This window comes from Rhinolophus sinicus, chromosome 16 (assembly GCF_057876585.1).
Source record: "Rhinolophus sinicus isolate RSI-liver-muscle chromosome 16, RSI-T2T, whole genome shotgun sequence".
NCBI classification, from domain to species: Eukaryota; Metazoa; Chordata; class Mammalia; order Chiroptera; family Rhinolophidae; genus Rhinolophus; species Rhinolophus sinicus.
The window spans coordinates 148,033,110-148,046,658 of NC_142516.1; the positions used below are offsets into that span (position 1 = coordinate 148,033,110).

The 13,549-nt window shown below is 39.7% G+C and overlaps 1 protein-coding gene across 18 annotated transcripts in view; it reads right to left on the minus strand.

Moving 5' to 3' along the window:
* Nucleotides 1-13,549, minus strand: part of CLYBL (citramalyl-CoA lyase) — a 232,115-nt gene that overhangs the window by 98,520 nt on the left and 120,046 nt on the right. For all 18 annotated transcript variants that reach the window (XR_012495471.2, XM_074329490.2, XM_074329487.2 and 15 more), the window contains exon 2: nucleotides 7,083-7,266. Coding sequence is in view for 17 of the 18 variants with exons in the window: in XM_074329490.2 (XP_074185591.2) it covers nucleotides 7,083-7,266 (184 nt within the window). In the remaining variant the exon portion in view is untranslated. The remainder of the gene's footprint in view (nucleotides 1-7,082; nucleotides 7,267-13,549) is intronic.

The window sequence follows — 13,549 nt, forward strand, 5'->3', positions numbered from 1 at the left end:
AGGTAATCAGTTTATTACTACATAGTTCATCTCTAAATAGCTTTTACACTCACTACAAATCTCATCAAAGTTATGTATAATTATACTGGGACAACTGAGAGATGGCTTACACATAGTGGGGATAGGGTGATACTAGTGGGAAAAGAAAGAAATCCGATAGCAAAGAGTCAATATTATGTCTAAAATTGGAAAGACCATTCAAGATATGTATTATTTAGAGAGATGGGTGTGTAAATTCCACAAGAATAAGCTAAAAGAGGTAAAAGGGATTGTCTCTGGAGAGGGGAATGGTTCGGGGGCTGCTTTATTTCATACCTATTTGACTCTTTGTGTAAGAAGGAACTAATTTTACTTATGTTTATAAAAAAATTTTTAAATAATGGGTACTTTACTTTTGACAATATGGCAGATGACATTCTCTCCAGGGCCATCTTACTATAAAATGGATACATTTCAACAAAAGTACTTCTTAATGCATTGCTAAGGGAATTCTCCAGAGGCCAACGTAAAACAATAACAAAAAAATGAGTTGAATTCTGATTTATGAGAGGTCAGAAAAATGAGAACGCTAGGAACCAAATGCCTATATCAGACCTGATACCAGGGTACTAAGCCTTAGATGACGACAAAGGTGGGGAGAATAAACTGAGAGACTCTAGATTAGTAATATCCCTGACTCAAAGCAGAAGCAAACACAAATTCTCTTTGGAGGAAAAACTTCCCACTCCAAAGAGAATTTCCAAGAATTAATTCCAATTAATATGGGTTCATACCATGAGTATGAGTCAGTGAACAACAAAAGCAATTTAGACGCAAAAATCTTGGAATTATCAGATTCAGAATATACCAGGCAGATATGAAGAGAATCAAATAGAACTTCCATATATGAAAAAATATAATCACTAAAATTAAAAACTCAGAGGATGAGTTAAACAGATTAGACACAACTGAAAAGAGAATTAGAAAAGTGTTAGAGAATTAAATATGAATTACATATATAATTAGAGAATTAGGTATGAAGAACTAACCCAGAATGCAGCACAGAGAGACAAGGAGACAGAAAATATAATTGTCAGTCTAGATTTATCTACTCAGCCAATGAAGACATTTTCAAATAAACAAAAACTAAGAGTTCACTATCAATAAGCCTTTGCTACACGGAAATTCTGAAGGATATACATCAGGGGAAAGAAAAATGACCTCAGAGAGAAGATCTGAGATGCAAAAAGGAATAATGAGCAGAGAAAGTGGTAAAATACATAGGTTAATCTAAATAAATACTGTATAGAGAGGGTGCCAAAAAAATGTATACACATTTTAAGAAAGGAAAAAACTATTAAAATTATGCTGATGGTAACCACTTTGAGCACCTTTTGTAATTGCAAAAGTCAAACGTGACTTCCATTCATCTTTCATTATTGGTATATATTGAGCATTACAATTTTAATACAGTTTTTTCCTTTCTTAAAATGTATATACATTTTTTTGGCACCCTCCGTGTGTGTGTGTGTGTGTGTGTGTGTGTGTGTGTGTGTGTGTGTATACGGTATATTATATATAATATATATACATATATTATACATACATATATTTACATGTAAATTTCATTGGTTTAAAAGAGTTGACTAAAATATTGGACAAAAATAACATAAATTGCAAGGGAGATGATTGGACTTAAAGTTTTCTAAAATTCTTGTGTGTCTAGGAAGAAGATACACGTTAATTTTAGCCTTTGTTAAGTATACTTGGTAAAATTTCAAGAGTAACCAATAAAAGCTAGAAATACAATCATAACTTCTAAACTAAGAGAGGAAAAAATAAACTAAGAAAATAAACAAAAAAGTCAAATAATCTTTAAAAAGCAAGAAAGATGAGAAAAATAAACATAGAATAGGTAAGGAAAATAGGCCAAATATAATGGCATATTTAAGTCTAATTTTTCAATAATTACATTAAAAATAAGTGGATTAATGTTCCAGTTAGAAGACAGAGATTGTCTACATTGATATAAAAAAATTTAAAAACAATAGCAGACATGTATAAAACATAAAGATATGGAAAAGTTGAAAGCCAAGGCTGAAAACAATATACTGGGAAAACACTAACCAAAAGAAAGTTGGTGTATTCATGTCATACCACATAGACAAACTTGAAAGCAGAAGGCATTATATGGGATAAAGAGGGCCAGTGCATAATAATAAATGATTCAATATACCAGAAGGAGGTGATAATTCTAAATTTGTATACATCTATGTATAGGCTCAAACTATGAGCAGCAGAAATTGATAGTATTACAGGGACAAATTGGCAAATTTTCCATTGGACGATAGATTTCAACTAGCCTCAATAACTGACATATAAAACTGATGAAAATCAGTCAAGATTTGGATATTTGAACAACATAATTGACAAGCTTGGTCTAATGGAAAATATATAGAATTGTACATCTAGCAAACAGAATATACATTCTTCTTAAGCATACATGGAACATTTACAAAAATAGCTCATGTAGTAGGCCATAAAGCGAGACTCAACAACTTTCTAAAAATTAGCATCATTCAGATCACATTTTCTAACAATCATGCAACTAAGCTAGAGGTCAGTAACAAAAGAATAAATTAAAAATCTGCTATACACTTGGACATTTAAAAATTCAAAGTCCCTGCTACTTTTGAACTGTGGTCTGCGGACCATTGTTGGTCCACAAACTCTGACCATGAGCACGCCACTAGGAGGTAAGTCTGAAATGGGGAGTGTGAATTTAGAAACTTTTACAGCATTTGATATTGCCTTGACACCCAAACAGCATTTAATTTTCTAGCAATTCTTTTTTGCTTGCTTTTGTTTATGTGTTTTACAAAAGTATCAGTCCACAACAGATTGGGAATGTTTTAAACTGAAATAAAGTAACAACAACAACAACTGAAAATAACCAAACTAGTTCTTCATCGTAGCGTTTGGGAAGCACTCTTATGGATCTCATGGCTCAAGCAAGAGTTCAAAATGGAAATTAAAAAATACTTAGAACCAAACGATAATAAAAAGTACGCATTCTTATAGACCTGTGTTGTTAGATTATAATTATTTACTTTGTTTCCTGTCTCAACACCAGCCTTTGACTCCTCCAGGTTGGGGACTATGCAACCATCTCTGCTCCTGTCCTGCTTGCCATGGTGCCTGGTTGAGCAGGTATTCAATACTTATTTAAATATTGAGTGTTTAAATTTACATATTTGAACTTAAATATTAAATAAATCTAAATATCTATTTAAATATTCACCTAACTAAAATAGTAGCCCTAGAATCCTGACTCTATTTACTTCATTCCCACCTTCTTGGCCTCACCCAAGTGTCATGGAGATTCACCAGAAATCTGATTATTTGGCTTATTTTCACTGTGTCCCAGCAAGCAGGGGCTTAGACAGTCCTGCATCTCCTCATGTATTTAACAACGGAAAAGGAGAAGATAAGAGGGGAGTGGAGATGGTCTTTTCATCATCCCCTCTTGGGGAGGTGAGCTGGTATTGCATTCCTTGACATGAAGGAGCTACTTAAACACAAATTGGATTAGCAGAACAGGATTAGAACCTGCTGGAAGGTATTATATACTTATAAACTGCTGTGTGAAAACTATTGTTTTCATTATAAGCCTATACTCCACAGAGTACTGGGTAGTCTACTAATAAAAATGAAATAAAATGGGATACAAAATAAAGTGACGAAGTTTTAATAATGCCAACAAAGTTGAATTAGGCAATAATAGTTCAGTTAATAAACTAGATATATAACTAGATCATTGGAAATGAGAATTTTAACATGGATTTCTTCTTCGTAAGAAATAAACTCACTAAAAATAGCCTCTATTTTATCTCCTCCATCAAGAATAATATTCAAACAAGAAACATGACAAGGAGCTGACTTTAAGAAAGAAAAAAGAATAAGAATACGAGATACGGTGAGAAGTTTCAGATTTATCTGGACTTTTCAAATGAATTGAAGTCCCTAGGTCTAAATGGATTACAATCCAAGGACACTGAAAGAATTTGCAAATGTGAACACGGAGCTCCTGTCAGTAATTTTTGAGAAACCATAGAGGACACAAATGTACCAAAAGATAAAGAGAAGCCCAGGAACTAACTTTGCAACAAAGGGGGAAAGGTTAATTATGGAATATGCTGACAGATGAATTTGAGGTTGATTTCTGGTGGTAATTCTAGAAGATACAAATCTTGGTTCTGCCATTTAATGGCACTGAGATCTTGGACGTATTTCAGAGGTTAAATGAAGTAAGATATATAAAGCATTTAATATAGCACTTCTTACATTGAAAACTCTCAGTAATGGTAGCTCTTCCCATTTTTGTGTCTCCAGCACTTCTAAAAGGAGGTGATAATAACTGGGTACTGACATGAGTTCTTCAAGATCAAGCCTCATCTACCTAACCTCATTTTCCTGGTCAGGTGGAGGTGTGATGGGAGAAGGTATTTCTAGACAGGTAGATAGAGAAGGTATCTTCATTTTGAAATGGGATTAGATAAAAATCTCTTACAGCATCCTTGTGAAAAGATTGGGTTTTAGGGAGTTAGGTGATTGAATAACCATATTCACAGTATTGATTCATGAACTTGACCTCTCCATGCCTCAATTTCCTTATCTGTAGAGCATAATAGCACCTCACTAGGTTGTTATGCAAATTAAAGCCCTTACAGCAGTGCCCAGCATTTAGTGAGCACTATATAAATGCTTGTTAAATAAAGTGGAATAGAAGTTGCTAGTGGCATGCTGGTGCAGCACTTGGCTCCAGCCTCTTCAATATTTCCATCAGAAACTTGTTACATTTTCATAAAGTATGCGGTCAAATGCTCAAATAACATAAATGTTGGATGATGAAATAAAAGTCCCAAAAGACCTTGACAGGCTAGGACTATGAAATGAAATATATGAGATAAAATAAATCCTAGATAGAGATTTTAAGAATAAATTTTTGTTTACAGGACTAGCCTGGCTTGCCAGAACTTTCTGTGGATAAGAAAGGGGGGAATTTAGTTGAATGAAAATTCAGCATGCGTAAAACAGTGTGTCTAGCAATTAATGCAAAGTTTAATTGCATGAAAAGAACTGGAGTATCCCGATGAAAACATATAAGTAGACACCAAGAAGGCAGGCCCATCATAAACTCTCCTCTCCCCTTCCCTCCTTAGGTTCCTCCTAAGTAGTGGCTCTGGGTTCAAAGATAAACTTCAGGACACAGATGAACAGGAAGGAAATGTGAGGCAAGAACAGACCATATTTCTAACTCATCTGGGTGGCAGGAAACACCCTCAGGTGGGTATGGGAAGATAGCCTCAAGATTTGTGAAGAAATGTAATTAAAAGTTTATCAGGTTACCTGATGGCTCACTGCTACAATGCTAAAATAAATTCCCCTCTATCATGATTACTACAGGATTTATCTAATCTATTTCCTATAGTAAATGAAGCTACTCCCAAGCGTTTGATCATTTTTTCCTTGTAATAATCCCTATGCCTGACAAAAGATTTTGTCATCTCACAGAATAGATAAGAAATTGAGGCAAAGAAGTAAAGTGAATTGCCCTGGGTCACGAACAACTGAAATTACAATTTACTATCTAATCTTAGAGTGCACTACACGAGTTTTGGAAGAGAGCATACGGGAATCACATTATATCCTGCAAGAAAAGGCTGATTTACCTTAATCTCTGGGAGAAAGAAGATTAATTGTATTTTCCTTAGGGCATGCCAAAGACGTTGAGTACACCAACTCTTTAGATTCCACATGCTTATTCTAGTCCTTTTCCAAACACTTAGAAAACTTTGGTTTGGCCATTAGGAAGATGGCAGAAATTAATTTTTTTTTTAAATTGAGGCAAATATCTGTTTGCTAGAATCTCCAAGAAAAGCAATTAATCAAGAAAACTGTATAGTACAGTCATGCTATATCAGGTCACTTAGGACAAGGAATAATCCAAATAGGCCTAAATTCAGGTGGTCAACTCGCTTGGACCCCCAGCCCCTCAATCCATTCCCAGCCCAACTTTACTGTCTAGGGACTGGATAGATAAAGGTCCAATGAAAGCTTGTTTTTAACTTAAAAAGTCCCGTGCAAACATTAATTATTGTTACATTAGGTTGGTGCAAAAATAATTATGGTTTAAAAGGTTAAAAATGATTGCAAAGGGGTGGCTGGTTAGCTCAGTTGGTTAAAGTGTGGTGCTAATAACACCAAGGTTGGCAGTTCTATCCCCGCATGGGCCACTGTGATCTGTGCCCTCCTAAAAAATAATAATAATAAATAATAATAATTGCAAAAACCACAATTACTTTTGCACCAACCTAATAATTATTTACATATTTCACCTAATTATGGAAAGAAAACATCCATGTTCATTATGAAAACCTGGAAAATAAAGTTAAGCAAACCAAAATGAAACAAAAGCATCCATGATGCCACCACCAAGAATTTTTGTATCTTTTGACAAGTGGATGTTTTCTAAGGCTCGTTTCTCTGGTCAGGCCATGAGGAAATCAGCCAAACCTGCAACCCTAAGGTTCTGTGTATAGTTTCCCTTTAATTAAGTAAGGAAAATGGTGACTTATCCATAGAAGACTATCCCGTATTTTCTTGCCACTTGCCCAAGAAAAGATAAGGCCACTACTCAATATACCTGGTAGTAAAAAAGAAGAAATACATTTCTAATTGCATCTTACTGGTCTGAAAAATTTATACCACAATTCTAGGATTAAGTCACTCTCCCAAACTAGCAAATATCACAGCCAAAATGGATTGTTTCTATGTCTCTTTTCTATGTACACACAGTCATATATTGAAGGTCATGATTTTAAATACATTTTGGTTGGATTCTTCTTTTCTCTGAGAGAAAAGAGACACACACATCAGGAACCCATACCACGGCTGGGTCAAGCAAAAGGGAGAACAGTGGAGTCTTCAGCAAAAAGGGAGAACAGTGCAGTCTTCCCAAATAGTGAGCAATACTACTAAGAAAGCACCAAATTTCGATCCATTTTTTTCTCCCATCCTAAGAAAAAAAATCATGCCATTACCTTTTTGTTCACAGCCACACCATCCTCACAATCGAGCACCGCACAATCTACATGCAGGGACGGAATCTTCTTTATTTTCTTTTCATCATTTCCAGGTACATAGAGCACTGCCCTCCGGGGAATGTACTTGTGACTGGATGAGGAACTATATCCATGCCCAGACACAGCTGCCAGAGATGCGTTCCTGAAAGAGACATAATTGGGGTTAGTCCAGCATAGAATTTACTGAAAGTTTTTGTCAAATCCACTGATTTTAATGCAAACTTAAAATAGAAAACAGATCATATTTTTTAATTGAGGCAGAACATAATCACATAAAACTAGGAAAACAGTACTAATAGAAATAACCAAGAAACAAACTGTCATTTCAGCTGAGATTTTGAAAACATATAACACTGTTTATTGACACAATCTTCTAGGAAAAGAAGGAGGGTGTCCCTGTTTCTTTTTGGAAAAACACTTCCAGTCTTAGAATACTGTCCAGATATCATCCGTGGAGAAAAAGGGAAGACATTTGTATCCAAAAGATCCTAAATAACAAGACAATCTACAATTACACAGAAGTAAAATAAAAAGTAGAGAATAAACAAGCTATTTAAGCACGAGTCTGTGGCCCTCTCCCTGACAAATAAGTGATTCAAGTTCCGTGTTAACAAGCCCAGGATGGTTGGCCACTTCTTGAGTAGAACGGACAGTGCGTGGGGCCATTACTAGCTCTGTAATGGTGGGGAACTTAATTACTGGAAACTTCAGAGTCTACATACATTTATAAAAACTATACACATTGTTCACATTGTTGAGAGGATGAAGTTAAAGGAAACAACGCACATAAAGCACTTAGCGACGGCCTGCAGATATTAGCTCCTTGATGTGGGGGTGGGGCCAGCAGCGGGAGCAGGTACGGTTCCCCTAATTGAGAAACTTGAGCTGTCAGGAGCTGCTCCCTGCTCCTCACCTCTGCGCTCTCCTTCTCTTTCCTATTGTACTCAGTCCACCCTCCTGAGGAAACAAGACGGGTTGGCCAGAAGCTCCTTTGGCTCACCCTAGACCCCACCCCTCACCTGGTCCATAGCTTGATCCTGGGAAAACCATAATATATGGTAAAGGAAGGTGAAATCAGTTTTCATAATCAGGATCAGTTACATACGTTGTGGTGCCCGGTGTAAAATTCAAAATGCAGAGTCCCATGCTCAAATTTATTACAAATTTCAAGATGGTGATAGAAGAACATCTAAGCACTAGACACTTCTAAGCCCAGTTGCACATCCATGAAGCCGGCCTTGTCCATAAAAGACAGAGCTAAATATTAGACTCCAGTGAAGGAAAGGTTAAGGCACCAGCAAACTGGTAATGCACTGCTTCACTCTCCCCTGGTTAAACTACAACACTCTTTTCAAAAACATGTCCGCTGTACTCTTAGTGAAAGCTCTATTTGGTAGTTATACCAAGTTAATGCCATCAAATCTTTTGAATGGTTGTAGCATTTTGCCATGACGAGTGTGCCTTGTGACAATGAATCGCAAGAAAAATCACTTTCTTTGCAGCCTACCAATTTTGGGTGGGCCCCCACATTCCTTCTTGCAGCCGATCTTCATAAACCCTAAAATTTGAGTCTGAGTCTTACTTTTCCACAAATAAGCATTGTGCTATGTGAGGTATGGTGAGTTATGATGGATTTTAAAAGTATACATGTCTTACAAAACATTTTATTTGATATAAAGCATACTATGGCCTGCTAATTGAAGAATGCCTGAACTATCTGTCATCATTTTGCATTGACAGAAAATACCTGATTTATTTAGAAAAAGGGAGAAAATATAATGATGTAACTGCATTAATCACATTTCACCTATCATTCATACTGTAAACCAGAATTTGCAATGTATACATTTCCTTAAAAATGGCAAAAATGCAATTAAAAGAGATGAAATTTGTATTTGCTAGGAAATGCGTAGGACAGAATCACTTCTCATGAGGATTTGTTGTAACCACACGTGTAATAACCAAAGAGAGGATGAGAACAGCTGTCGTGGAAAGAGGGTCCTTCCTACAGCTCTCGTCTCACCTTTTCTTTCCACATTTTCTGCCAACTTGAATGTGTGGTCATCTCTGTTGCAGTGGTAACTGACTTTCATGAAAACTGAGATTTCCTCCGTGTGAAATAGCTTCTGACCACCATTTTGGATCCAGCCACTGTAGCCGCCAAGCCATTCATTCATTCATTCATTCATTCATTCACTGAGCACATAGTAAGCATCCACGGGGTGACCTGCACCAGGCCTCCAGTACTACACAGGGCAGGTACCTTTGTGCAAATCAGAAAACGGTGGCCCTCGTGCCTTCCAGCAGGGAGCAGGACACAAGGTGCCTCCTGCTCCTGAGTTAGCATGCTTTGGTGAGTGGAGATGAGCTGACACTCAGCCCCCCTCATGTCCCTCGGGAGGCACCCAATAGGGGTACACCCTACAACAATGTACGCAGTGGCCCTGCCCCACACCATGCTGAGCACTATGGGCAGTCGGCTCAAAAGAAACAGGACATGTCCAGACAGTTCAGGGAGGAACACCAAAGGATGGCCTCCACGCCGGGTCAGGAAGGCTAAAGGCCTGTGCATGACGACCGTTGAATGTGACAAACATCGAAAATGGCCAAACTGTTTGGACTAATAAAGAGAAGAAGGGTGTGGAGAGATCAGGCTCAGGTTCTGTTCTTCTCTTTGAGGTCCAGAAGGGGGCTGTTATCACTGGGCAGGGGGCAGGGGCTTGCCATGGCTTCCCCAAACCCCCCTCCTCCCTGGTATGTTCTCTTTCCCCCCATCTCCGGCTGTTTCAAAATCTGTTCCCTACTTGAGTTGTGTTAAGCACCGACTGCTGTGTATGAATACCATTGCAGTAGGTGACAAGATCCGGACTTATTTTATCTTACATACTTGGAGTTAGGGCCTCTTAATAGTCAACATGTAAATGTATTCAAACAATATGCAAAACAAGAGCTTAAGATGAGTTGAAAAAAACCTGGTAGGCTTAGGGCGGCGAGTTCTCAGTTCTCGCTACAGAGGGGAACTTTTCGTTCAATTACACATCCCTCAGCAGGTCCAGCGGTTCTTCTGGCTGGAAGGGGGCCCCCTCTTGGCCTTGGTTTGGTCATCACCCTTTCCTCCTCCCTCTCATGCCATTTATTAATCATTTCTATAACTGGAGTCAAGGCTGATCCCCAGTGCTGCAGGGGTTCTCCATCTGGGAGTCAATAAAACCATCACCAGGGGAGCTTTTAAAAACTGTCAACTTCTGGACCCCACCCAGCGAAATCAAATTAAATTCACCGGGACAGGACCCAGGCTCACGTTGTTTGTTTGTTTGTTATTTTTACGCTCTCTAGGTCCTTCCGACCTAAGCCAGCACCACTGGCCTCTTATCTGTTCTCCTGTGAGTATCGCCCATCTCTTACAGGAGCATTTCCTGTCACGTGGGAGTTTGTTAGAAATGCAGAATCTGAGCCCCCAGCCCTGTCTCACTGAATCAGAAGCTGCATATTAACAAATCCCCAGGGGATGCTTCGCACATGAAATGTTGAGAAACTGCTCTAGGCTGACAAACTTGGGGGCATATGGCAATCACTTGGGGAGCTTTCAAGACGCTGACACTAAGGCCCCAGCCATGGTCCGTGGTCCGGGGTGAGGCATAGGCCCTGGGCCTTCTAACAACCTCCCTAGATGAACCCTATGTGGAGCCACTGCCCTAATGCAGGAAATTTTGCTCCAACAAAAACTTCTCTTAAGTGAGTCACGTGCAACCAATATATACACATAGATGCCGTGACAGTAGTAAGATCACAACTGAAAATCCAGCAAACTTGAAAAAACAATAACCCATGTTTAAAGAAAAGTCTTTCTGATAAAAAAAAAAATTAACCCTCAAACTGCTCACCGTATTAGAAATAGAATAATAATCAAGCTAATGTCCATTTGCAGATCTGCAATTTGGTAGGTGACTTGGAACCGCAAGTTAGTGGTTCCTTAGCTGAGAGCGAGTACAGGGGGCTCTACTTCAGCTGCACATTACAATCACCAGGGGAACTTAGGAAAAGAAAACCTCCAGGCCACGCCCCAAACCAATTAAACCTGAGCCTTGTGGTTATTCCAGGCATCAGTGTTTCTTTAAAGCTCCAGGGAGACCCCAAAGTGCAGCCAAGGATGAGAACCTCTGCACCAGGGTTTGCAAGTACAACCAAAGTGTTTTATTGATCCTAGAAAGGACTCAGGTTGTGGGTCATTAACAGTTGCCAATAATCCTACCAGATTTAGGCAGGGGAGTTGGGTGCCAATTATGCAACTTTCTACTAATCAAGTGACGGGAATGGTAATTTTGAGAGGAGTGGTAGTTTTCCTCACTTGGAAATCATGATACTTTACATTTCCCACCCACTAAATCACTGCAAAAGTTTGGGGCTGGGGGGTGGAAGGTGAACACCAAGAAATCCTTGCTGGGCTTAGAGCTTCAAACTACATTCTTATATCAAGCCCATAGTAAGATAACAAACTTGCCATTTTTAACAGAGAAGGAAGTCAGTCTAATTTTCAAGTTTGTGGGCCTGAACCGAGAGCTCCTAGGAGGCAAAGTGAGAAAGGATGGGGGACTTGAAGTAAAGGAAGTCCCTTTGGATGCTGACAGAAGCTGGGGGGCGGGGGGGGGGGGGATGTGTGAGCGATGAGACCCGGGAGTCTGCCTGGCCCCCTCTCCATCCCAGGAACATGCATGTCGCAAAGGTGGCTAGAGCAGGGATGAAACACCCAAGATCAGCGAGGGTGGACGCTGAGAGCAGAAAAGGAGTTTGCCAACTCCCCATTTCAAACCCTGGAAGGAGACTTCATGGAGGCTCTGTTCTAATATGGGGCAGTGGAGGAGATAAAGCAGTAGGATTGTTTAGGCGGAAGAGGTGTGAGAGCAGGAGGCTCCCCATCCCCCAGGATATGCAAGGAATCCAGAAATTTCTACCTGACCCGTCTGCAGTGTCCCTGAAAGGGAGGCATCACGGTGCAGGTGTGAGGTGCCCATATCAGAGGAGGCAGGGCCCACAGCCAGGGCTGGGCCCGGATGATGGACACTGCTGTGTCACCCTAAGCGGCACCGGTGAGAGAGGTGCCTTGGCCAAAGCCTGGGGACAAACCCTGGGCATCACCTATACCCCGGGGACAGACCATGAGTCCACCAACCATTAGTACTGCACCAGAGACAAGTGGCCAAGGGCCATGAGGATGTGCCTGAAGAGGAGGCTGCATGATGTCCTTCTATAGGCCGCCCCTGGACCCCTGGCCCCCGGAAAGAAGAGGGGAGGCAGAAGTCCTGAACTGAGTATTGACTGTGCTCATGAGAAAGAAACCCTCATTGGAATAGTCAACTTTGTAGTTACTTTTTTTTCTTACCAATGAGTAGGAATGGAAATTTCAGGTCAAAATGAGATTGACTATAGAAAATGAAGCTATATTTTTGGCACCTCTGACTTCGGCTGCCTACATTCCACCCAGCGTATGAAGGATATCTATGGAGCTAGACCTCGATGTTTAATTAGAGCGGTCTAATGTAGGCTCCCTGTCCCCAGGGCCCTGCCCTGCCCCTGAGAGCCCACTCCTGCCATTTCTCTCTCACTTCTACCTTCTCTGTCTTTCTTTCATGTCCCAGACTCTACTGCAGGAACTTTCTATTTGTCTTCAGCGCAATGCAGTGAGGGATACAGCTACAAGGCACGAAAGACATACCCTTTACTACAACTTAGTAGCTTCTCATGACCCGTAAACTCTGAGGTAACAAAATAGTTGCGTCAAGTGAGTTTTAGTGTGGCCGAGTCTAGCATCTCCCATGAGGGTGAACTGCTGAGTCTTATTGACTCTACGTATTTTCCAATAACACGTTTCCCCTTAGTTGGAGCCAATTTTACTCAAATTTACAGTTTTCACAAAACTATACAATTGTCTCAATAGATGCAGAAAAGGTACTTGACAAACTCTTTTACCATTAAAAACATTCAATGAACTAGATCTGAAGGGAAACTCCCAAATCTTGAGAAAGAAGGACTACATTGCAGGCAGTCCAGACAGAATCCCAGGTTAACAAATATCAGTCAATCCAGCCTCTATCTTGCCTGTCAGTGCTCATGTTGTCTTGCTTTGGAAGTTGTAATGCACTCATATTCCAGGAAGATCCCTGTTTACATATAACGTTTACAAGTGCTAGGCTAACGCACTGTTGGCCTATTTAACGAAGGTATTTTTATCCAGGTAAAATGTGTTTTTGTAGCAACTGGAGGTTTTAAAATAGCAATTAGTTTGTAATAGTATATAATGTTTTTGTCAGAAAATTTAACAGACTTTTCAAAATACATTGGTGACTTGGGAAGAAAGGAGGGCTTTACGTTGGTACACACAGGCCAGGAAGTGGGCCTGGTGGCAAGATGCTGCTTTCAATCCCAGA